At 46.3% G+C, this 25,480-nt stretch overlaps 2 protein-coding genes across 14 annotated transcripts in view; one reads left to right on the top strand and one right to left on the bottom strand.

Annotated features, from left to right (window-relative positions):
• The window catches only part of DOCK1 (dedicator of cytokinesis 1), a 281,310-nt gene that overhangs the window by 146,212 nt on the left and 109,618 nt on the right, over positions 1-25,480 (bottom strand). The window lies entirely within an intron of this gene.
• The window catches only part of INSYN2A (inhibitory synaptic factor 2A), a 45,568-nt gene continuing 20,663 nt past the window's right edge, over positions 576-25,480 (top strand). Inside the window, exons 1-3 of one of the 10 annotated variants that reach the window (XM_080596635.1) lie at positions 655-681; positions 820-891; positions 15,100-16,201. In XM_080596635.1, the coding sequence (XP_080452761.1) occupies positions 663-681; positions 820-891; positions 15,100-16,201 (1,193 nt within the window). In that variant the 5' untranslated portion in view covers positions 655-662. Of the gene's footprint in view, positions 892-1,426; positions 3,151-15,099; positions 16,202-25,480 lie in introns of those variants that run through there. The other 9 variants (XR_013952453.1, XR_013952454.1, XR_013952455.1 and 6 more) reach the window with 9 other exon arrangements.

Raw genomic sequence — 25,480 nt, 5'->3', positions numbered from 1 at the left:
CTGGTGGCAACTGGGCTGAGTGAGTTTCAGGAGGTGGTTAAAAAAAAAAAAGAGACAAAAAAAAAAAAAAAAAAAGCAAAACACACGTTTCTTGAGCAGCACTCGGGCTGGGATCCTCCGGGGGAAGGGGCCGATCACTGCCCCTCGATGCGGGTGAATCCCCCCCGCCCGTGCCCCCTCCTGCCGGGCAGCCCCGCTCGCCCGCCCCCGCCCCGTTCCAGGGCAACGTGTGCTTCGCTTCCCTGCCCTGCCTGCCGCGAGGCCCCCGCGGGGCGATAAGGCGGCCGGAGGGCGGGCGGGACGGAACTTGGGAGGACGTTACCGTTACCGCCACCGCCCGCCCCGCGGCCCGCTCCCCGCGCCCCCCCCGCTCCCGTTCGATCCCCGCGATGGAGGCGGCTGGGCGCCGGGAGCCCACCCGGGCGGCTTTCGGCCGCCCCCCGGTGCCGGCAGCCGAGCGCGGCCCCCCTCCGCCGCCCCCCCCCTCCCTAAGCCCGGCCCGGGGCCGCCCCCGGCCCGGCCCCCGCCGCCGGCCCGGCCCCCGGCTCCTCCCCGCGCAGCGCGGGTCCCGCTCAACAAGTTCCCGGCGGCGGGCAGCCGGCCCGCGGCCCCCCCCCCCTCCCCTCAGCGCCTCCCGCTCCCCGAGCCGGGCTCCGCAGCCCATGAGGGCGCCGGGGGAAGGCGCGGAGGCGGCGGCGGCGGCGGCTGCTGCCTGCAGCCAGCGCTCCCGCGGCCGCCGCTGAGGGGCCGGCTCCGTCAGCCCGCCCGCTGCTCGGGGCGGCCCCGGCCCCGGCCCCGGCGCCTGCGAGCCGGGGGCAGCCTCGCCGCCCGGAGAGCGATGCAGCGCCCAGGGAGCGCCCAGCCCCGCACGCCCTGGTGAGGACGCGCAAGGTAAGGGGGGGATGATGGGGGGGGGGGCAGCCGCGGCCCCTGACCACCGGGGGACCCCCGCGGCGGAGCGGAAAGTTGCGGGGGGCGGGCGGCAGCGTTACGCAACGGGGCGGCCGCCCCAGGGACTCGGTGCCGGGGGGAGCCCCCATCGCCGTGCCCGAGCCCCCATCGCCGTGCCCGAGCCCCCATCGCCGTGCCCGAGCCCCCCCGGCCGTGCCCGAGCCCGGTGAGGGGCTGCCCCCCCCCCCCCGAGGTGGGAGCCGGGGCTGGGGGCACCCCGGCACCGCTCGGCCTCCCCTGCAGCCCCGCACCCCGGGGCTGCTCTGCCCGGGCTCAGGGCACCCGGCTGGGCTCGGCTCGGCCCCGCCAGCTCGCCCTGCTGAGGGCAGAGCCCCCCCGGGCCCTGGCCCCCCGGAGCCGAGCGCCCCGCTTGACCTTGGGGGTCCGAGCTGCTGCAAGCCCGCACGGGGGGGGGGGGGGAAATCAACTCCTGGGGGTCGCTGAGGGGGAAGTTTAGGAAGAGCTGTCCTTGCAGCCTCCGGGAAGCGTTATTTTTCTGTGGAAGGCAGCAAAGTGTTTGCAGAAGACCAACAGTAACAGGTCGGGGCTGACAGAAACGGGAGATTTACCCCCCTCCGCTTCCGCGTCTCGGGGTGACCGCCGCTCGTATTTACAGTGCTGACAAACGCCGTGCGTATCAAGGTTAAAATCGAGCTGCCGGATGAAAAACTACTAGCTAAAAATCACATGACGGGCAACCATCCTAGCCCCCGTACTGAATGTAATGTAACGTTTCAAGCGAACAGAGCGACAGGAAAAATGTCAAGCGTGGAGAACAAGTAGCGCAGTGCCTTACTTTTGGGGTGAAGCCTGAAGCCTGGCGGTGCTCGAGCAGGATGCCCGTGCCTTCCCTCCCGTACGGCAGCAATGCTCCTCTCCAAGTACAAAAACCAGTCTCAAGTTCAAAGCCGGCTTTTTTTCTAGCGTTAGAAACGCATCCGAGCAGCTCAGATGAAAACGTCTCAGTGCCCAGATACCCCTGCTTTGGCACCTAGGGGCTTATTCTGCCCGGCCATGGCACACAGTCCTTGGCTCCAAGAGAAACAGATGCTGCACCGTGCTAAGCCTAATATTTATAACGAGCAGTTATGAAATAAAATTACTGCCCGGAGTTGAAGTTGCTGTTGCATTTAAAGCGTATTGTCTTCCCCGAATGAGCTCATTGCTCAAGGCTGACACTAAAGCACTGAAGAAGCTTTTTTTTTTTTTTTTTTTTGGTGAGGACGTCATGATGCCCTTGATGAAAAATGTGTTCTTTAGGGCTGCGTAATTATTAATTCTGTGTATTTTTAACAGGATGCTCAAAAGATTTGTAATCTTGAGTGAAATCAGCGTGTTTCCCCCAGATTGATGTGCACACGCACACAAAACAAAAAGCCAGCTGGGCAGCAGCACCACGAAGTATTAGTGACTTATCGGGAGGGACAGCACTTAACATTCACAGCACCCTTCCCACTAATTAAGCTCACGAACAAGTAGCTCATAAGATCACTGCTGCGTTTTTTCCCTGGTTAACTATTTCACCGACAGCGGTATTTTTGTACAGTAGATGCGCAGCCTTTGTAATGAATTCGGAGTGAAAGGAGCAGCTAAGTTCCCTGCAGGATTACCACGTAGGAAGGGAAACGGAGCCGAGAAGCCCAGGAGCCTGCACGAGTGCCGAATCACAGCGAGTCGTCCTCCTGACGTGCACTACCGGGGAGCGAACGCTGTTGGTCACCACAACGCACCGGTGCCTTCCTGGGGAACCCAGGCTGAGCGACACGCTGCTCTGCTCGGAGGACACGCCACCAACTCTACCGCGGTGTTTATCCTGGGGTGGAGAAATTGAAAGCGACCTTAACGGCGCCGCGCAACACCGCTTCTGCCTGCGGCTGGTGGGGGAGCGAGAGGCAGCGAAACCTCCCGGCTTGCCAAAAACCTGTGCTACGACGTCAGGGTGCCTCTGCAAAGCAGCCGGGCTGTGGTGGCACCTCAAGGCGAGCGGAGTCAGCTCGGGCAGGGAGAACTTGGGAGGTACAGTCACAAAATTCATGCGTGCCTGAGGGAACTACAGGGAGTCTCGAATATTAGAGAACAGAGTCGCATACAAAGCGCGCTTAAATTAGCGGTTAAAGCGGTATTATTTTGTGCCTTATGACAGCCACTATTTAAAGAACTGCTGAAAATCTGTGCGAGATATTAAAAAAACGTGTAAGCAACAAATCTGTGTCTGTTATAGAGCACAGTACTACCTTCTATTTTGCTTGCTCAGTTTTCAAATTAAACAGGCTTTAGGGAAAGGGGACTGCAAACATTTAAAGTACAAAAAGCCTCAGTGTGGTGAATTTGGGGGGTATCTCCTATGTAGCCGTTTGAGAAGTGCTGTTTGCTTTGTTTCTGCATAGAAACATACCGTATAACCTATGAACGTGCACAGGTGCCACTCATCAGGTATGAAGTTTCAGATTATTACTGACTACACAGAATAGGATCAGAGCATTCTCTGATTTTAGTGGCGCATCACTTTGAAGTCAATTTACTACAATGCTACTACATTCAGGCAGGAAATAGCTCTCTGCTGATCCCTTAATACTTCCAAAGCAGTTCAACTTGTCTACACATTTGTACAGCATCGGGGTGATCCATGCCTTAAAAGTCACCTGCTTAAAAGTCACCAGTTATATATATGAGCACCAGTCTCATAGGCAACGATAACAGGTTGTAAGAATAATAATTCAGTAATCCAACAGCTGCTTTTCATGTCTTCCTCTTTACCTATTTTTCCCCCTTTAGTGGCAGAAAGACAGCAGGCCTGACTTTACTCCAGCGATAGTTATCACAGCCAAAGCCAAGATTTAAATACAGAAGCGTACAGAGGGGTCAGAGCCGTTTTCCCAGTCTGAGAGAAACAGGTGGACTTCAAAGCCCTGGGTCTGAAGAGCTCTCAGTCCTACAGCAGCTGGATGCAGACGTGAACCTCTTAACTTATCTCTATAGGAGGAGATTTCTGTCCTCACAGGGGGTGCAGAAGTTCCTCCACATGCCCAATTCCCAAATCCCCGCGCTTCGCTGATCGTTTGGCCTCAAACTCAGTCCATACCGAAACAGTGAGTGAAACAGCTCACAAAGGCAAATGTTAAGGCAAAATATACCTGATGCTGCAGCTACTAGAGGACAGGCTGGAGAAGTTCATTTGTAACCAGTAATAGGGTTGCCCACCTGTGGTCACCTAGGTTAGAAATTCAACTGCATGGCTTAGTGGGGCCAGGTTGTATGGGGCTTTCTGCTATTTGAAAAGAGACTTTGGTATTAATTCTCAGTGCAATCAAGCAGCAGTACACAAAAAGAAGCATTTCAACAGAGGACTAAAAGAGTCATGAATAAAGGGCTTACTTACACAAGCTTTTCCTGCAGAAACACCCCCAGTTTGCTTTCTGAAGTTCTCTAACACCAGTTTCATTGAACAGGTTAAAAAAATGTGGTCTGACAGTGGTCCTAAGAACACGTAAGCACACAGATTTGCATGGAATTTACCAAATCTGCAGAAAGAAAACCTGCAGTGCCTGGCACACACACACTCACTCCTTACAACAAATGGACACTGTGGAAGTCCTGCATGAAGTTTTTTTTTCCTATAGGTGCTGTCTACCTCAGCTGCATTGTCCCATTTTGGCATCAGTGCTGTGCATCAAAGAATGCCTTCCTCCCGTACTGATTTCCGATTTCCACCTGGCCATCCTGCTCCTCCAGATGCAAAGCTGAAGTTTTCCGCTCCTCTCCAGAGAGGCCATTCTTTTTTTTATTATAATTATAATTTTTTTAAAATTTTAAAAGCCCAAAGACCTTTTCCTCTACATGAATTTACTTTCATTTTACCTGGTACAGTGATTCCTTATATTTTTGTACTGAAAGAATACTGGCAAAACCCCAACCCTATGCCATCCATGGGGAAGAGAAGCAAGTGGTTCAGGTTATTTTTGCCTGTCTGTGTGCAGTACAGCATGCTTGTGCACAATGCCCACGTAGTTACAGAATTAAATTATTTTAAAAACAAAAGCAAAGGAGGATGAGCCTGTATGGTCTGGAGCAAGGAAGTGTCAACAGCTAAAAAAGGAGGATTTACTTGGTTTGTGCTTGCTTTTCAAAAAAAAAAAAATCGTTCCCTGCTTGTTTTATAGCTGCCCTTCCTCACCTCTCCATTTTTTTAACCTTCAGGAAAAACGCAGACACCTAGTCAGTAATTCAGTCATACAAGAGACAGTTCTCTGAAACAAGCCATGGCAGTAAAACCTGTGTTGTACTCCCAAAAACATCCAGCACAATTTCCAATAAAAACTGTCATTGTGCATTTAGACCCAGTTTTGCCCTGACTTATGAGACGTACGCAGGTAAAACACAGCCCACTTCCACGGCAGCGGGACTCAGAAGTCGTGTTGGAGTTCATTCAGTGAGACACAAAACTGGTGTGAGCCCACCGCTGTGACCGCAGCCTGGGGGGCCATACCCGAACCGTCCTCAGGTTGGGTGCTGGGGTGGTCTGGGGATACCCCAAGCATGGCAAAAGCACGGAGCTGCTTTGTGCTGCCCCAAAATTCACAGCAGTGAACGCTCACGCCAGAGCTGCGGCGCTGCTGCTTGTGAACGAGTCAGGGAGATCAAAGCTGCTGCAAGTTACAGAGCCCAGAGAAGCCCCAGGCACACGAACCAAGGCGTAAGTGCCTTTTTAAAAATGGGCAAAGAGGCTGTATGACGCCTGATATGGAACTACTTGGGCCTGATATAAAAGTGCTTAAGCAGGTGTGTAGTTTCGGGACTGCGCTGTGAAGTTAGCAACGTGGAAAGTGGTTTGGGTCTTGTTAGCTGCTTCTGCTCTCCTTGGGAAAAGGAGGAAGAAGAGAATTTAGTCAGATCAATAACATTTGGACGCTTACATAGCCATAAGAAACAACATTTACAGCAAATCCAATCTCTCCTTCGTATCATTAGTAATTGGTTGTTCATGCCCATTTTGTTGTTACATTCATTATTCTCCCCTGCAAACGCAATCAGAAATGGATGAGGAGATAGCTGCAAGTACAGACATTTAAATTGTGGATCGGTTTAATACATTTTTGTGTATCAAGGCCATCAGCAAATAAAATGCTGCAGTATCTCTGAGGAGCTGACAAAGGGACAGACAAAACATCCCAGTGCTGAAGAGAGGAATTCAGCGAGAAATGACGCCTGAACTGCCTGCTAACACCGATAACACTGATCCCTTCGACGGGCTGGGCCTCACTTCCTCCATTCAGGATGAATCTGTGTATTTTAGGTAGCCCTAGCTGAGCAGGCTGGTGAGAAAAATGTGTTATATCTTGCATTCGCACTTTGTGCGAGTATAAAAACACACAAAGCCACAATAAAAATGATGCAAATTATCTGACTGGTAGGCAGTTCTGGTGCCTAGAGCGGTATTCAGGCAATTCCGATTAATAATAGGGGACTTCTCAGCCACAGTCCTACAGTTTCAGATAAGCAGAGTACATAACTCAGACTGACAAAAGGGCCATATAAACATCCCTAAGAAGATCTCTAATGATTGTTGTGATGTGCTTCCTGATCATCCCTGCCACAAATAGCCCACTGACAACACCAAGTGTTTGCGGAGATCTTCCTCCATGTCGCCTCCCAGGGTCACAAAACCTAGAAGCAGTTCAGTTTCCATCTCTGTACCAGCCATGCATGCTCTCATCGCTTCCCCCTTTGTTCGGCACGCAGTTCTTCCTGTACTGAACCAAAAACACTTTCCCTGGTGACCTGGAACAAGCACCTTCACCTGGGTGCTCAGCAGCTCCAAGCCTCGTCCCACATTGCTCACATGTGAGAAGAAGTTGAGACCTTGGGATTTGAGGTTTGGGGGCTTCTGCACAGATGTCTGAATTAAAGACAACTTCACCCCACACCAGAATTTGGCTCTTCCTTCACGTTATTTCAGCAGCATTGTAGAACCAGCTCTTAAGAAGGAATTTCTGCAACATTTGGGAATATTTCTCACTCGCAGTACAGCAATTAAATGTCACTCTTAGGTAACCAACGTTCAGTTTTGTACCATCCTTTGCTGTTGCAGAGGTCAGGCTGATGTGTGCACCCCTCTCCTATTTCCCCAACACCCGCAGGCTCGGGTCTCGCTGCACGCTGGCGATCTGCAACCACAACAGAGCCAGAACCTGCTGGAGATTAAAACTGTTCACAGATCTCCTCCTCAAGAGGGTGAAAATCACACAGGGTTTACTTCCCAGTGGCGGCACTGGAGTTCCAACACAAATCTCCTACACCGATGCTATTCATCAATTAATATCCTGCTAAATTGTTCGGTTTTAGCCCTAAATTACCCAAGTGCGTTCTTCAGCACCACGTCACGCCCTCCTGACGCCTGTGTGCATGTAACCGGGATCCAGGTGGGAAGAGCTGCCGGCGCTCGGATGCCTTACGACCACTGACCTCGGGAAGTCGCTCCTGGCTGTCACCTCCCGTTCGTGAGCGCTCGAGCACAGGCTCCAAACCCAGTTTCCCGTACGGTGAGGCTGTATCTGCGTACCCTGCCCTGCACCCAAGCCCAGCGCCGCGGTGCCTTCCAGTGCCTCCACAGCAAAAGTAAAGCTGTAAGGCTCAAGCAGGGGGCTGGAACCTGCTTCTCTAACTTTCCCTGTCTGTACCCTACCCACCGCTTGGAAAACTAGGATGCAAAAAGACAAGCTGAACAGAACTGGTTTCCTTGTCATCATCTGATACTTTTTTTTTTCTCCCCTCTAAACACCCACAAAAACTACTGTTGTTTATTGAGAACAATTAAAGGTTAGTATTAAAAATAACGCAGATTAAGAACTGTCCTTAAGTTCTCGTTTTTAAGCTTGCTGCTTTAATTATTTAAGAGAAAGTGCCATAAAAATGACAAAAGGCTTCCAGTGAAAGTAGGCTGGCTTTTGGGCTCCTGGAAGACAGTAGAGTATAAGCAGAGCTATTTGCGATTCTCCTAGCAACACATCCTCAGCAACATCCTTCCACTACAAGTATCAGCTGTAACACTGAAAGAGTTGCCATGTAAATCTGTGCAAAATAATGCTAATAAACCTTTACTCAGATTTTTATAGCAGCAATAGCTGCATAATACATTAAAAGTGAGCATAATTCTTGTAATAGTACTGTGACATGGTACATTCTAGCGAGTGTTTCATATTGTGTCAACCCTCTGAATGCTGAGAATTGGCAGGCAATATTTCTGACATTGTATTTGTTCCAATATGAAGGAAATCGTTACTAACTCAGGCCACAAGGGTCTATATTATGTAAGTGCAGATCTCTTGCTAGCATTAATATTAGTTGTACAAACATTTTAGGGGAAAAGTAACCCTTATTGTACCGGATTTTATCGCCACCTTTTGATCTTACGCGTGCACCAATACAGGAAGCACCCAAACCTAGGGCTCATTACAAATTCTTGTTCAGAACACACAGCAGACGTCAAACATGTAGAAGATAACACGTATCATTTGTGTATTCAGGTAAACTGTTCTGTATTGTAAGGAAGTTTTAAATAGTTCATCCTGCAATATGTAACTTCTCTATCTAAAAGTCCACAGGCTTATTAAATCATATATTTTATTTCCAGCCACTCAGCTGTAAAGCTAAAGCTCGCAAGAGCATTTAAAGACATTTATTGACCACCTGAGCCATTAGCTGGGATATGACTTTTATATATCATTCGTACAGAGCCTACCAATGGGGGGGAGGAAAAAGAAAAAAGAAAATCAAATGCCACATGATCATACTTATTCCAAAGGGCAATTAAGAATCCCTCCTGTGTCATCACTGCGCCTAGCTGATCGATAGACAGAACAGTTCTGTTGGAGCAGACTTTCCAGGACCATCCTGTCCAACTGCCCGACCGTTTTTGGAAATCGTACTGCTGAGCATCACGACTCTACTGAACATTTGTAGTGTACAGCACAATGCATTATCTCCAAATAATGCATCCCAAAGCTGTTTTTACAGGAGAAAGTTCCTGAAAAGTGAAACATCAGTTTCAAGTCAGCAGGGTTTCAACTTTGTTTTTGTCTGTGGAACCTGTAAATTCTTCTCAGGAAGACAGAACAACCCCTCCCCATTTGCTAACCACGTTTGCTAGGGAGCATACGTGAGCTTTCTTTTCTGGCAGGCACAGCAATAACGCAAGTGAAGCAAAAGCAAAGCGTCTCCAGAGCACAGGCTGCAAAGCACTGAGTTAGGCAAATGGTAGCAGCGCCCTGTAGTTCATGGAAGTGGTGCAAACTTCTCAAAGCAGGGAGATGATAAGGCTACGGCAGTTCGCCCTCTGCTTGATAAAATACAGAATCCATAAATGCAGCAATAAGAATGAATTCGGTATTGAGCAATAAATAAGGAAGTTCAAGGGAGAAAATTCAAGTTCAACGCCTGAGGGTTTCAGAACAGATTTAAAAAGAAAAAATAGTTTGACATTTACCAGCACTGCTAACTTTATTATTCTACATGAACAAGTCTGATAAAAGGAAGACAGAGTGGTCTACACGTCAGTTCGGTGTGTCACTACGCGCAGTATTTTTTCCCCTAACAACCATCTGGACTTTGTAAGCCACAAAAATGGGGCATACCTTAAATGTAGCTAGAGGCCAGATTCCATCCTCACATCTGAGTATGAAAACTATACACATTTGTAACATAGGACAAGTGTCTGCAACAACTAATAACTGGCTAAGATCATTATTAACTTCCAATGAATTTCTTTTTTATCAGTCCAGTTTTATTTACTGGGCTTTACTCATTAATCTTTAGGACATTATCTACATGATTTTTAAGTTTGTATGATAAAATGGTCAGTTAATGTAACAATTGGACTCCTTCTAAAAGACTGAAAACACTCCTCAAAAAGCTGAAAGATTGTCTGAAAGCGAGGGAAAAAATCTATTTAATTCAAAATTAAGAAAAATATTTAGATTGCATGTAGAATATTCTCAACTTGCTGTCACTGGGCTGCATGATAGTATATTTCAAATTTACCTAGACCAGGCTTCCATCTTCTATTCATTTCTAGGAAGTGAATCCCAGTTTCTTTCAAATGTCTATTACTAATGGTAGAAACAGACTACAGGCTATGCATGCACTTAAAAGGCAACTTATGGACGTAAAATACTTTTTGAAAAACAAATTACATTAAACGTTATGATAATATTTAGATGCATAAGAACAGTATCTGGAGCAGGATTCTTATGAGGACGTACAGCCTTCAGAAGCCTGAAGATACGTTTCAGCAGTGGGCTCTCCTTTACACAGTGCAGTCCAATCGTTTGCAATCCCTCGCGTTATTTTTCCTTTGTGCTCTTACTACATGCACAGAAGTTTACAGCTCCATCTCCAATGCCTTTCCTGGGCCTGAAAGTGCACAGCCTGGGATCTGGGCCTTTTGTCTGCATGCGGAACTTGGGAAGTTGCACGCAGTCCGTGCTGTTTGTTAGCACATTTAGACTTTGAATACATTCCTGTGTCAAACTGACAGAAATCAAATTTAAATTACAAGGTAGGTTACAAGTCTCCTTTTCCATCATTAAAAAAAATCAATAGAGAAATCCGGCAGCTTAATTCCCTGGGTAGTGCAGTGACTTTGAGGAGTTTGGGAAAGGGGACAGTGAAGTCCTGCGAAGATGTACTTGTGGTTTACCTACCGACGCAGACTTAACCAGGACTGTCCCTGGTAAGGGCACGAACCAGGTAAGGCAGGTCTCCTTCCTGGCCATGCCCGGTGCCACTTCTGAACCGAGAGAAAGAAATCTGGGCAGTGTCAATGAGAATGAAGAATTGAACGGGAGGCATTTATGAAATTGAATAAAACATGCTCCTGAGAACGTGAAATAATAAAGAAGATGCTTTCCATGGCTTAACTAGAAGATTTTGTACCAACTTAACGCTTCTCTGTGCATCACTTTATTATTATTGAACAGTTTATTTCCATATTCAAACGCAAGGGAACACTGCTTAAGTTTAATCAGCCAGGAGTTTATAAACAAATCAAGGCTAAAAACTGAAAAATAAGCTCTGTGATCATTAAATATTTGGCTTAGCAAATCATGTCACACAATCAGGGTTTGTCTAGAGTAACCACAGACAAAAAGTTTCGATGTGTTCTCTCTGTTGGCATCTGCAACTGAAATTCAGATCCCAAGCCTTTACTAGCCCCGTGACAAGGGAAGCCATAAGGTTTGTAGTGCTCAAGCAAATTGAGTATCTCCATCTCAGCAGTTTTCCTAACGTATCCAAAACCCATGCAGCGTGTATCATATTTTACAGTCGCACATTTTACGTATGCCAACGTATCTTCCCTTGTATTGCAGGAAACACAGCAGTTGAGTAACGAGCAGCAGGATTACAGATAGATAGTTTGGGAAATGGAAACAAGTGATAATGAGGTTTCCTTCTCCAGTTTACCCGTGCAGGTGCAGGCTGTGCCCATGGCATGCTCCTGTTCCCCATGAAATCAGTATGAATTTTGGCCCTAAGCTTAATGGAAAGAGAGTAGACCTCTAGCACCAACTGAGCTCAAATACAGGTGAGATGGTTAAACAGCACTCCCAGAAGAGCACATTGTAGTGTCTATAAACCAAAATTGCAGTCAACGCCTTGTCCGAAACATAAATGAAACAAAATAAAAAAGTATTTAACACAGAAAAGTTTATATAACTCTAAATCAACTCTTGGCTCAACCGTTCTGCTTTCCAGCATGCACATCCAGTTCTCCTTGGACACGCTGAGAACTGAGTAAATCTTCCAAAAAAATCAGCTCTCGTTCTTTTGGTGGCTGTCATTCTTAGTCACAGCTATTGATAAGGTTATTAGTCCAAGCTACCAGAGGGAACAGAAAACTCTAGATTAACTAAATCAATCAGGCCTGTGCAATTGGGAAAGGGAGACGAGCGTTTTTGAAGAATCAATTTTTGGCTATTAGAGACTCGCTTAAAATTAACTGCAACACCGAATAGAGTGCTGCATTTATCTATTTCTATTCTGTAGAGTATCACCAGGCTCCTGGTTTCATCTGGGTTAGCGACTCCATTAATAACATTAATGGCGATAACACAATTCTGCCAATTAAGTCATTCCAAACAGACCCAGTGATGCGGCATTCCCAAAGATTATGGGATAATGCAGTATCCCAATAATCTGAAAACTGAGGTTGTTTGGATGTATTCTAATAATGTATCAAGCCAATATCAGCATGCATTGTATGCTAGTGGATCCTACTGTCAAATGAAGTGCCAGAAAACTGACTCTTCCAGGAATGTTGATGACTCTAAGGTATCCTAAGAGGTGTTTGCAGTAAGTGACTTCCAGATCTAACAACCAACTTCTGTGAGCCTCTTTTATGGGTAAAAATGCATCCTCTCTTCAGAAATAATTCCAGTATTTCAGGTGTATTTCGCATCTTTCTAATGCAACATACCATATCTGGTAAAATTCCCTAACAGTGCAGGAACTCACATGAGCAGATTTGAAAATACAGGATACAATGGATGTTGTGCTACTGTATTCTTTTTTTTTTTTGCAAACTCATTGACTTATCGGATATATGGAAGTTAGGAAAGACTTGCTTCCAATAGCTCTGTATTTATGAAAGTGCTTTTTTGTTTTAACACTAGTTTTTACTACGTATTTTATCCATGTGCAGTGTATGTCTGTCACATGGCAGGCTGACGGATGCACAGGTTTGTACCCTACAAAGCGCTTCCTTATCCAAAGTGCTCTAAAATCCCACCTTTATACAGTTGGATGCATTTTCTACCAGCACTGCTTCTGGAAGCTGTGAACAAACGGGATTCTGTACACAGGATGTGTCTCAAAGGCGTAACTTCACTCTGCAAGTGATACAATTAGAAGACAGCCCCAAACAGCCAGCGTAGGGTACTAGTGTTCTACACACAGCACAACTGACCCCTTATTCACGTTTTTAATTGGAACAAAAACTTTGTAATGTTCCTATTTAGTTCATTTTTTTTTTTCTGAAAAAAATTCTCCGCACGTCATGTTTTACAGGCATACAGAGAGCTGAGCTTACATACACAAGCACAAAGTACAAGAGATCGCTGTGACATAACATTCAGCTTCACTTTTATCTTTAGGCTTCCTTTCAGCAGCTCCTTTTACAATCTTTTTCCCCATAATGAGAGGGGCTTGGTCACACTATCATGCTATCATGCACTCTGCTTATATATACATACTCAATTGAAAACTAGTATTTAGCAATCTAAGATTCCATGATTTGATTTTTTTTTCTCCTGAATCTTCTCCCTTCTTCTCCTCTTTACAGACTTTCTTCTGCATCATGCAGGTTCACATAGGAACTTCCCCTTCTAAAACAACTGCTTCTCATCACCACTACCTGAACGTGACAAATTAAATAGAAAAAAGCAAACCAGCCAGGACACTTTCAGCAATTTGCAAACAACTAGCTGAAATGGGGAAGTATAATATGATAAAAGTTTAAGTAATGACACATTTGCAAGAGATTTTTGAAAGCTGTTAGATAAAGCAGAAGCCCAGCCTTGCAGTGTACAGGTTGTCTGCCACGCACTTGCATGTGTTCGTATTTCCTAGGGTTGTAATTACTTTTTTGAAAACTGTAAACATTCAATTTCCCATTGAATCTAACTTATTATCTTTTATTAAATTAAAACTAAATACAGCCTAGTCATAAGTATTCATTTGTACCACCGAGTTGATGTTATAAAACATACCCAATTGTGGCACGTAAGTCTTCAAGAGTTTCAGATTTTTTATTAATGGGAGAATTTTTATCAAAAATGTATTCCAAATGCCATACCTGGAAGTCCCTTTACTCATTATACCTTGTACTCCGAGTCCCGCTGAAGGTACAGCCGTGTTTAAGTAGGAGATACACGCAGCATACCCGGATTAAGTGAGAATTCGGTAATTCAGTAAATCTCAGCATTAGGGAGGAATTTGCGCAATAGGAGACTAAAAATGACAGCTTCAAATGAAGTGTAAAAATGAGGTCTTAGCCATCCAGTTACTCCAGATCCCACATGATCTGTACGGAGATAGAGCTGCTTTTTTTTTTTCCTTGCTCTGTGCTAAGCAGTTGGCATCTCTTCATCCTTGAGGAGGTGCTCATATTTCAATAGCAGATTAAGTCATTGCTCTGACTCATCACAGTTTTCGTTGTTTTTTTTTCTTTTTTTTTTCAGTACTTTAGGATACTTTGGGATAAGAAGCTCTGTTATAAAGGTATATTGTGCTTCTAGTAAAGGATGGGTTGTTTTGCATCTGAAGCAAAACTAATATACGCACTGCTGACTTCTTCCAGAAACTTTCAAAGACCATAAACTTTATGCACGCAGCAGTACCAATGGGTTGCTAAAAATTCATCTGTATCCAGATTTTATGTTTAGCTATGAGGTAGATTACAAAAAAATTCCAGATACTGACATCTGCAGTGAGAAATTAGATAAATCTTGTGCAAGGACGCAGACTATATTACACGGGAGTCGTGTTTTCTAAGCAAGCATGCTGTAAAAAAATAATGCCGGTTTGATATTTCTTGCCACCAACATTTGCATTAAAGGAGGGTTAAGGGTACAGTGCTACAGACTTCTCCCTATCTGTACAAAAAGACTTTTTAAAGTTATTTTTTCCTGTACATTTTATTAACTGTGATGTAAATTCCTGAGCACCTGGGTTCCCGTGCCGCACAGCCTGTGTGGGGAGCCAGCCCCACGACAGCCGCGGTGCCTGCCCCTGAAACAGGGTCAGGAAAAACCCCCTGGGTGCCACAAAAATGGGGTTTCACCCCCATACCAGCTGGTTTTGTCACCCTGCAGAGGTCACAGCCTGCTCCCACCGCCCCGAGGGCAGGTTTTAACCAATCTCATAAAGCACGGCAAGATAAAGGCGCTATTTTCTAGCGAAAGACCAGCATCTAATACCTAATACCAAGGATTATGAGTTAATTAAGAGAATCCAGCCAAAAGGTTGCGAGCGCCAGCCCGTTCAGTCAGAGCACACAGGAAATTAGCTCAAATACTAAAAGTTTGGGGAAAAACTAGTGGGAAAAACTGGTAGTTCTGTTGTAACACGGGCTTTTTGAACTGTTTTTGAATGCAGGCATCATGGTGAGTAAGGAGCCCAGCAAATGCTTACTTACCGCCTCGGAAAGCGAAGTTGAGCCAGCAGCTTCGCTTGCTCTGGAGATGAAATATGCACTGGATCCCAACCGGCAGATCAAGAAGCGCAACAAAGCCCTGCAGGTGAGATTCAAGGATATCTGCGAGGCCCAGAACGAGCAGCGGGACAAGCAGCTCTCCGGCAGCCAGGACAGCGACAAGCGAGAAGCGAAGGCCGTCTCCTACAAAACGGCGTACCGCAAGTACATGACGGTGCCCGCCCGCAGGTCCATCCCCAACGTCACCAAGAGCACGGGGGTGCAGACCTCCCCGGACCTCAAGAAGTGTTACCAGACCTTTCCTCTGGACCGCAAAAAAGGGAATATCGTCAAGAGCGCCTCGACCGGTGACACCTTCAAGGGCGAGAACAACGGGTTTCTCATAGACCTCAAGGACAAGGAGGGCAGGAGCTCGGGGGAGGAGGGCCAGTGGGGCAGGAAGGCCGGCAGCCTGCAGACGGCCGAGTTCATCTCCCACGTGGGCGAGCGGGCGTGCGCGGGGGCCTGGCAGGGCGCCGAGCTGCCCGGCTGCCCCCTCCACAACGCGGCCAAGCCGGAGCCGGGGAGCGAGGAGCCCGGCCAGCCCCTCCACGGGAGGGTGTTTAAAACGGAGGTGGCCACCGTTTACCTACCGGCGGGCGGCGCGGACGCCTCGCAGCCCGAGCTGCCTCACCTCGCGTCCGAGCCCGACGGGTCGCTGTGCCCGGCGGGCGAGGAGGACAGAAAGAGGACCGTGCACCTGAATGGCGTCCAGCCGCAGGCCGGGGACGCGCCCGCCTGCCCGCTGCAGGCCCAGTGCCGAGCCAGCGAGTGTCACGAGCGGAGCCTCCAGGTCGACGTGTCGCCCATGGAGGGCGCGCGGCCCTGCCAGGCCGCCGTCGCCCTGAGCGAGGAATGCCAGCAAATCGTGCCTCACACCGAAGTTGTGGACTTGAAAGCGCAGCTTCAGATGATGGAAAATTTGATCAGCTCCAGTCAGGAAACCATAAAGGTGTTGTTGGGTGTTATACAGGAGCTAGAGAAAGGAGAAGCTCACAGAGAAGGGTGAGTACGAGCTTTTTAAACAAGTACAAGCTGTTTTATGTGCCTTTCTTAAGTAAGCCCTGCCCCAGAATTTGCTCGTGTGAATTTGCAGCAGCAGGCCTGCCCTCCTGCAGAGCACCGAGATACACTCTGTGTTATTTCTTATGTGTACGTGGTTTTGCTGCTGTAGGAGTCCCGGAGAAACCACCAAGGGTATTAGCAGATTCGCTACCTGCACGTCCCGCCAGAACGTAATTAGGTAGCTGTTTACTGAGAGACCTGCAGTAGCTTTTCTACTCAAAATATGCAGAGCCGTAATGAATTTGTGCCCAGACTGGCACCAAGCTGCTGCAGCTTCCTAATGTGCACAGAAGCCCCTCCTAAAACAGGATTACTGGGAGTGCTCGTACATCAGCAGCTCGAATTTACCACAGTACCTCACGTAGCGTGAAGGACAGGAGGAAAGGTCTTGTGTGAAAGGCTTAGGTTGTAAGATAAAGGGATATAACTCTTGATTTAATTCCATTAATAGCATATGGGTTTTGTTTGCTTTGCTTTCAGCCTTCTGAATTTTTAAGAAAATGAAATGAAAACTTTGAGTGTCAAGTCTTCTTTGTAGCATCTGTACTGTTCTATACGTGACAAACTCTCGGGCGCAAAGGAAGAAGTTTTAAGTTATATAACTTAGGGCTAAACAGATCAACCTTTAGTGCATTACACGTAATGGTTACTGTAACACTGCACAGCCTTTAGTCGCATTTAGTCCTTATCAAGAGACTCCAGCCTGTCTCTTGCTTTACCTCAAACATTCTTCAGACTTATTTGCTAATATTTATTCAATTATTACCCTTCAAAATGTATACGCACTGTTTGTTAATTAAGTCGTAATTTATCAGAAGAAATCTAGATTTTAAAAGCAGAAACCTGTGGCTGTTGCTACTTAAGGCAGTCTGTGCTTTAATTTCAGTCGAAAAGGTACATCTGAGGTTTGTAATCTAATTCTTCTCTAGGAGTGTGGAAAATATCTTGTTAACCCTACGATCTCAAAATGTTTTTCAGTAGAAATACTATAACCAGCTGTAGAACAAACTAAAAATGCTAAGGTTGTGTTGACAAAATTGTCCAACAGCTAAGATGATGATGATGATTATTATTATTTTAAATAATCTGTCAATACCTGGCTCTTTAGACCGGGAAGCTTCTTGACCTAGCTGAAAGCAACACACTTTTCTTTTTTATAATTACTCAGAAAAAGTATTCCTCTGACTGTATTAACTTACAGAAGCTGTAAGAGAATGGGAGAAGTGGCATGCTACTTGTCAAATCACAAAATACAGAAAATTATTTTGTTGTCCTAACTCATCAGCTGATCATCTAGAACCCGGTGTATATGAAACACTCGCACCTACCCAACAAAGTCATCTGCTATATACAACAGCCTTTCCTCCATATACTTTTATGCCCATTTTTTCTCTTTTCCCAAAGGCACTGGAGCAAAAGGTCCACAAATGCTTATTTTTATTACCCTTGCTTATGTAAGGGCAATTTTTAAATAAAACCCATTTAATGTATCCGATATTAGGAGGGTACCCATGCCCTCAGCACAAGAGGTCTTGCCAAACCTGTCAATGGTTACTCATGCTTTCAAACAACCCTTCTGAAGCTGTCAGCCAGACAAACCGCAGCCTGTATTAGCCCTAAAACACTGGAACCATCTATAAACCCCAGTTCTTTACAATATCTGCATATTTAAGGTAGTACAGAGTTGTGTGTAAGAGTCTGCAAGACTATATTATATTTGTAGCACTCCTTTACTTTTTCCCCCCAGGTTACCTGGCAATGGTGAGATGGTCCTTCCTCACCACCTAAAGACAAATCACATGTTTTGAACTCATTTCAAACACGTTCTGGTGTGTGGAAGAGGCAATTAAGATGTTTTACCGAGTCTTTGATGTTAACTGCAAAATCGTAACCAGTGGCAGTTACACCAGCAGTGGAGGTTAATTATAAAAACTGGAGGCAAAGTATCTATAAATCAAAGTAAGGCTTCGGATGGGGAGTTGTTTTAAACGCAAGGACATGCAAAGGTATTGCCTTAAAACTTAGCAAGAGCAGAAGAGAGCTCCTTAGACCTGCCTGCAGCTCCTCCTTCCTATGCTCTAGGCACGCCCCAGATGTGCCTCCTCTCAGCTAGACGTGGAGGATGTAGAAACGGTGAAGGAGGAAAGGAGAGATGCATACTTGTATCTTTCCTCCTGGTTTATGAATTTCTGTGTTCCAGATCCACTGAATTTTCTAGCACCTGGGTGATCTTAAAGGCGATTGCACAAAGGAGCCCAGCACTATGCCTGGGACATTTTTGTTCTCCACCGAGCACATTCCAGAGCTGAGAGGACCCTCTGTTCTCAGACAAAGCATCAGCGCATCATTAACTCAGAGCATATCTTTACCCTTACTTCCCTCAAATTAGGGAACTGCTTCAATAGTAGGTTGCCCTGTACTTTTACTCTAGCAAATCTTTCCAATTATTGCCTTCATTTCTACAACGTTTTGCCACCATGACCAACCACCGTGTGAACTAACCATCACTCATCTTCTCAATTTTAGCATGTAGACATTTCTTCCTTTAATAGCCCCTGACTCCTTTTAGGTCAGTTTACAACAAGAAATTGAGAGAATCACTACTGCTTCATCTCTGCTTTCTGTAGCACGTGCAAGTCTTCCGCGAACTAAACCAAAAACCAGTGTTCTGTGTTTATGGCACTCTACTGTTTTTCTTTCGTGTATTAAATACCTTACAATAACACGCATCAAGAAACAAATACAAATAACACACTGCTGGAAAAAAAAAAAGCTAACACTCTCAGTCAGATTTCTCTCCCTTCAAGACAATCGGTGTTCTCTAAGTGCTGTTGTAGTGCCATGGGACCAGTGCTCAGTGGATTCATTTTCACTAATATGCTGTAGGTCTTGAACTGCTATTACTGCAATTCATCACTAAATGAGTCTATGCCAGCAAAATCGTATCAGCATCTCTGAAGATACTGGTATCATCCTTTGGGTGAATATCATCCATGTCTACTTTTCAAAATGTCACTGCTACATTATCTGCAATTAGCAGCAACACACAGCACGGCACTCGGCTCTGCTGAAAAGCAACTGGAAAAGCAGGAGGAGGAAAAGACCATCTTGCCTTGACACCTGGCAAGGTGCAGGGGGCTCTTGCTGCCCGAACCTGATGCTTCAAGCACGCAGCGTGAACTCTTCTCTCTGACCTGGGGTCAGGCCCAGGTGACCGGTCACAGAATGCAAACTTTGGGCCATCGGGGAAAACCGCGGGGTGCAGCACAATTGTAATGCATTAAACCTAAACAGCACGTCACAGATTTGGGGGCAGGTTAGAAATCATTATTGCAAGCTTGTGACATCCACGCATGCTCCCACTGAAGATTATTGAAATTGTACATTTCTCACGTGCATCATTACTTAATAAAACTTGGCAAAACGGTGATTGTATCTTACTATGTGGAAGCCGCTACAAAAAAAAGGAAAAAATTACATCACAGCCAAAGGCATTAACCAACCTTTGTGTTAAGTCAGGCATGGCCAAAAGCAGCAGAGCTACAGCTTCAATTCAGACTTCCAAGAGGGGGCAAAAATGCTGAATATTACATGAGGCATGGTGCAGCGTTATAACACAAGTTATTTACAAGAAAACAAAGCAAACGTAATTCAGAGCAAACTATTAGCCATCTCTAACAGCTGCAGACGTTTGTCCATATTGAAGCACAGTGCCCTCAGCTAAGCGAGGCAAAATTCTGCTCTGTTTACCTGTAAGGAGCCTCCCTAAGGCCACTGAGAGTGAAAGCAAAATGTAAGTTCACTGATTTCCAAACCCGGCCACCTACGGCACAGCCTATGAAATATGTAACAGTGAAGTATTCGGAAGATGAACAGATAATCGAAAATATTTTGCAGCTGGAGAACACCCGTGACCTGCCCTTTAAATCTTCAGCGTGAGAAGTAACAGCAATCAAGTCCCTTCTCATTATACAATAAATCAGTAATTTTAATAAACAAAGTACTCAATTTGCCGTACAAAAATGAGTCACAGTATTTTGACTCTGCCAGGCCAAATGCTACGTATTAGGCAACAGTTAAATGAGCCTGTTTCAGAGATCATTTATATTCATTTCTTAGCAGACAGTGGTTGAGGAATTTAAAGAGCTCTCAGCAAACACTGCTGCAACAAGCAGTCCCAGGCAGCAGCAGCAGCTCTGACGGCGCCTTTGAAGAGGCTCTGAAAGCAATATGATCTCCTGGATGGAATCTGAATGTCATTTCAAGTCTCCTCGCAGTGAACACAGGATATTTGGGTCTCTATTATCATTTTTCAGCAGCAAAACAAAGCCAAACCGTGTTTGCTTGGATGTTTAAACCGAAGAGGAGAGAAGGGCTCCAGGCAGTGCGGGCAGCACCCGCACCCAGCTCCTTCTGCTTTAACAATCCTGCCAGCAACCGCCCCAGGATCACACGGCTGAACATAAACTTGTCCTGCCTCAGGAATGATGGCGAACGAAAGTCAGATAGCCGAAGCAATTATTGCCCAGCGTGTTTGCTTTCCTCCTTTTTCAGAAGCTGCTCTGAGCGCAGTCCAGCTATTCAGCTCAGACGAAGGGGAAAGAGCAAATAAAGGCAGTGACAACCTCTGCTGTCTACCTCAATCCACCTACGCACGAGCCAACACTCTTAAAAACTGGCAAGTTCCTTATGTCACAGAAGGAGAAGGGTAAGCTCAGAAAGCTTACAAATATACCCCTGAAAAACACAGCCTTTGGAAATAACGGAGTAGCTGCAGAAATGATATGACATGGCTTTGTTCGGGATTGTTTTTTATTTTTTTGTAACCTCTCCGGTTTTGTTTTGCTTTTTCAATTACAGACATAGCACAGGAAACGTTTAAGAAAATTGTTTCTAAGAGAAAACCTGGAAATGGAGAAAAGCAATCCGTAGATAAGCTTAAAAGAAGACAACTGCACTGTAAAGTAAGACATGAAAACCCAAAGAACACAACCAGTTTTATCCGCGATTCCCAAATGACATCATGTTTTGCATCATATTAGTGCAGCCAAGTTTCAGGACACAACAACAGCAGACCTTTGAAACGCAGGGACTGCAGCGGCTCGACTTTCCCCTGGGGGATCTTCACAGACGTGTTTGGTCCATCCTGGGGAGCTGGCGAATTCATTCTGGCCATTAGTCTGCTTAAGACCACCTCCTCGATTTCTTTATAATCCCTTTGCTGTAACAGCCACTGTCCTATTTCAGAGCACACACCGGTTACAAACCTTTCCTGAACTAGACGTACCAAGACGTCTCGGAGGCTGTAACAATTCACCGTCCTATGGCATGCAGGAAATCAGGAAATCTCTTCACGTGCATCCTCCATAGTCAGGGAAAATAAGTAATTTCTGCACAGATCAGTGCTTCGTGGGCCTTGTGATTCCAACCAATTGTTTTGACTATCCTGATCCCTCTGTGTATCATTTGGTCCCGCTGTTCCCACCGAGATCAGCTTCACCTGAAGTGTTCCACTACTGTACTGCAAATCCATACTGAAGCAGCACTTTTATTTTCTAGTTCCAACAACAACCCCCCCCCCTTCCTCTCCTTGCAGCCATCCTATAATTATTCCCTCTCTTTGTTGTAAGCACACAGATATTTCTAATTACGAAGAGCCAAACTGCCAGATTTTTGTCACTGCCCCAAAGGTCTATCACTCCATAAACTTTGAGCCATACTCAAAGTGTATTCCGTGAAAATTTCTCTTTTTCCGGGGTTAGTTCATTAAAGCAGTTTTAAGACCAACTCTCTACCTGTGGACACGTCCCGGGTTCTCTGCCCCTTGCTCTGTGCTCATCTCCCCGTTGCAGCTGCTCCCTCGGCCATCTCAGATGCTCACTTACCCTTCCCTGAGAGCAGGAGAAGCTCCGGGACGCCACAGCAGTCCGTTTCCCTGCCCTCGCAGCAGGTAACCTGGTTTTCCAAGCTATACAGCAGCGCTCCAGCCTCTCTCCCAGCACAAACCAAGGCGGAGCGGTGTGCCACACACCGACACCCCTCAGCTCCTTGTATTTTTTAGACAAGAATTCATTGCATGACACAGCCGTGCACTTCCCAATGGAGACTATTTCAGTACCTGCTGCAGCCACACGCCCATCCTTGAGCCCTCTAGTTTCAAATTCTCTGTAACCTCAACTGAAAGATGAACATGCCAGGCTGCTCGTTACAAGATCCTGTATCATTCGAGGTTTAGCCTCCTGTTATACTCTTCCTGAAGCAGATCACTGAAAAACAATGTGGAGTTCGGTAGGAGTGGGCACACAACTTGTATTTCACAGCACAGCGGCTCGGAGATCTTCCAGCCTTGATGGCATTCATACTTCGAATACTTTTTTTTCCTTCAAGAGCTGAACAAATTTTTTCCACTGCTTGTAATCAAAGCTTCAGATCATACTGTCAAGGTGGACAAAAAGCAAGGGCAAACCTTTAGGTTTAAACCTTTAGGTAAAAAACCTTTTTAAACAAAGTCATTGGAGCTCAGTGCTTACTCCGTGTTCTCCAGAAACGACGGGAGGACCGCTCCCCGTCTCGGGGCACGGAACTCATTTGGCTAAATACCGGCTGCTAGCCGCAGGTACCGCACGGCACGACTGGATGAAACACTCTTTGGCGTATTCAGAAAAAGCGTGCGATTTCTGTCTGGTTGCTATTCACCAGATTTTAGAAACCAGAGCAGGTAGCACTCGGGACCCCACCTCCCTGTTTCGGGGGGGTTCAGCAGCCCTCCAGGAAGGGAGATCTCGGCTCCACTGTTACATCGGGGCGGCTGCACTAACACGAAGGCCAAGAAAAGCAAACTTCCACAGTTCAAAAACGGAAATACCGGTGAAGTCTTACAATGAATGACTAAAAAAAAAGTGTAAGCAGACTCGTGTTCTGGCTAAATATATCCGTATGAATTGCTGCAGATCGTAAGGGAAGCTTTTCCAACTGTCACCGAGCTGTCCAAATTACATACCTGCAAGGAGAGTTCTGCTAAATCAGTCTTTTAAAGAGGATGTTATTTAGGTACCGAATTACCGGTTTTCACTTTACACAATTAGAGTAATCCTTTAATAACAGCATTTTGAATGTCGTAGTATTAGATTCCAAAGAGACAGAGCGGTGAGCCACATCTCTATCCAGTCATGGAAAAATGAGCAAAATGAGCTTTACGGCGTCAAGTTTCTCACCGCTGTTGGTTCTGCAAGAGATTAATCCCCAGATTTCTAACTGACACCTACTTCTGAGCCTTATGTGCGTACACAGAGGCACACTTGGCTTTCATCTCACTGGGGAAAAATGGATTTTGACTACGGACAATTTCAGTAAAAAGGTTTGCCTGAAGAGGGGCGTCGTGTTTTTAACCTGGTGGGGCTCCTGGCTGCCCCAGTTCCAGAGCTAAGAAAGAAATGTGCAGGTCAGTCCGAAGAGAGGACACGTTCACAGAGCTGAGGGACAACGAGGAGTGGAGCAGGACTCAGATATCCACGGGTTGTTTCAGAAAGGGGAGGGAAATGCCTCGTATGCCAGGGAGCTCCCAGGCACACGTCTGTTTGTCTCCCCCCCAGCGTCACCGCTGGCTTTCTTCCTCAATTACAACACCCAGGTCCTGTTCTCAGCTCAGACCCTAAAAAAAACCTATTACACTGCTTCACATCTTCTTGTTGTGGCTTCATTTTGGACGTTGCAAATACGGAGGAATTTTGAAGATGGATGAGTAAATAGGTAATTGATTTAAGATATACGGCACAGCCCAACGTGGGCACGCATTTGCTGCCTGCAGGCAGTACTAGGTTATTCTTCCCACTCACCGAGCCATTTTTCCATGTAATATGCAAACACTTAGAAAAGGAGCACTTTAACAGATTACAATTCATGGATTTTCTGCAGCAGCTTATTGTGAGCGTTCATTTCTGCCTATCAGCAGTGGGATAGGGATCAGCTGGGTCCCAGGGCAGCTGTGAAGGCAAAGTGCCCTTCTGCAGGCTGCTGGAAGCCTCTCCCAACACCCCAAGCCGTGCCTGCCCCTCTTTATTAACAGCATTTGGGCAGCAGGATGATAGGGGGTGTTTTTCACCACGTCACTTGTTGCACGAATAAACTAGGAGAGAACAGACCATTAGATAGGGTATTCTGCTATCTTTTTCCTCTTGGTTATCAGTAAGAAGATGAGAGAGAATCTGAGCATGGTCACGTAACTCAGCCAAACTGCACTGCAGAGATGAGCAGAGGTATCTCGACATTAGCAAGGCAATCTGCGCTCCAGAGTGCTTCAACCTGGCATGACTTCGGACATCGCTTCGGTAAACGAGGAGATTTGTTCCCTTCACTGCCATCTACACGAGCTCAGAAAAAAACTTGTGAGATGGGACCTTGCAGAGCATCTGCGTACAGAGCTCTAGCAGATGCAGAGCTGCTTCTCCACCGATCCTCCTGCACTGCAGTGAAACCAAACCGTCATTTAGGGAAATGAGAAAACAAAGCGCCGAGGCCCACAGAGACCTACTTCCAAGGGCCTTCCTTCTGTTTTTCCTTCTTGCAAGTACTAACCTTCTTGAAAGCACCACCCCTGCAGCAAGAACACCGGCCAGCAACTGTACTCCGTCTTCTTAATTTTATGCCACTGTGCAGCACGTGGGATTTTACACCGGCTCTGAGGTTTGCACAGTGTGGCTGGTACCAGTTACGACCCTAACCCGGCACAGGCTCATATATTTCTTTCACACAAAGTATTTGAGCTTGCACCGAAATTTCAATTGCTTTGAAATTATGAAAAAATACCTGACTTCTTACTTCTCCTATAGAAACTTCTCCCTTATAGAAACACCGCACAGGTTCAGAAGCCTCCCAGCATCCGAATGACGACGCTGAGGTCTGGAGCAAACCACAGCGCAAGGGGCAAACCCAGAGCTCGGGGTGTAACTGCTGAGTAAGCCGGGTGCCAGATAACCAAGCGCTGCCCCAGAGGACTGCCAGCCAGCGGTACAGTTGCTACTGAGCCAGAGCAAACAAATTCCCTGAATTATTGATACACAAACTGCCGACATTTTAATTATCCTTCTCATTTTTTGGTGATATGACAGAGGCACAAACGTATTCAAGAGAGATGCTAGACCTCAAACACTCGTAATGCCTACAAAATTTTCTGATTTCACTCGAAATACCTTTTAATTCTTTTGATTCACAAGGTTGTGG

Source organism: Anser brachyrhynchus, assembly GCF_964034855.1.
Source record: "Anser brachyrhynchus genome assembly, chromosome: 6".
NCBI lineage: Eukaryota > Metazoa > Chordata > Aves > Anseriformes > Anatidae > Anser > Anser brachyrhynchus.
Note: the sequence above shows the minus strand (reverse complement) of the source record. Positions and strands in the feature narration are given on the sequence as shown.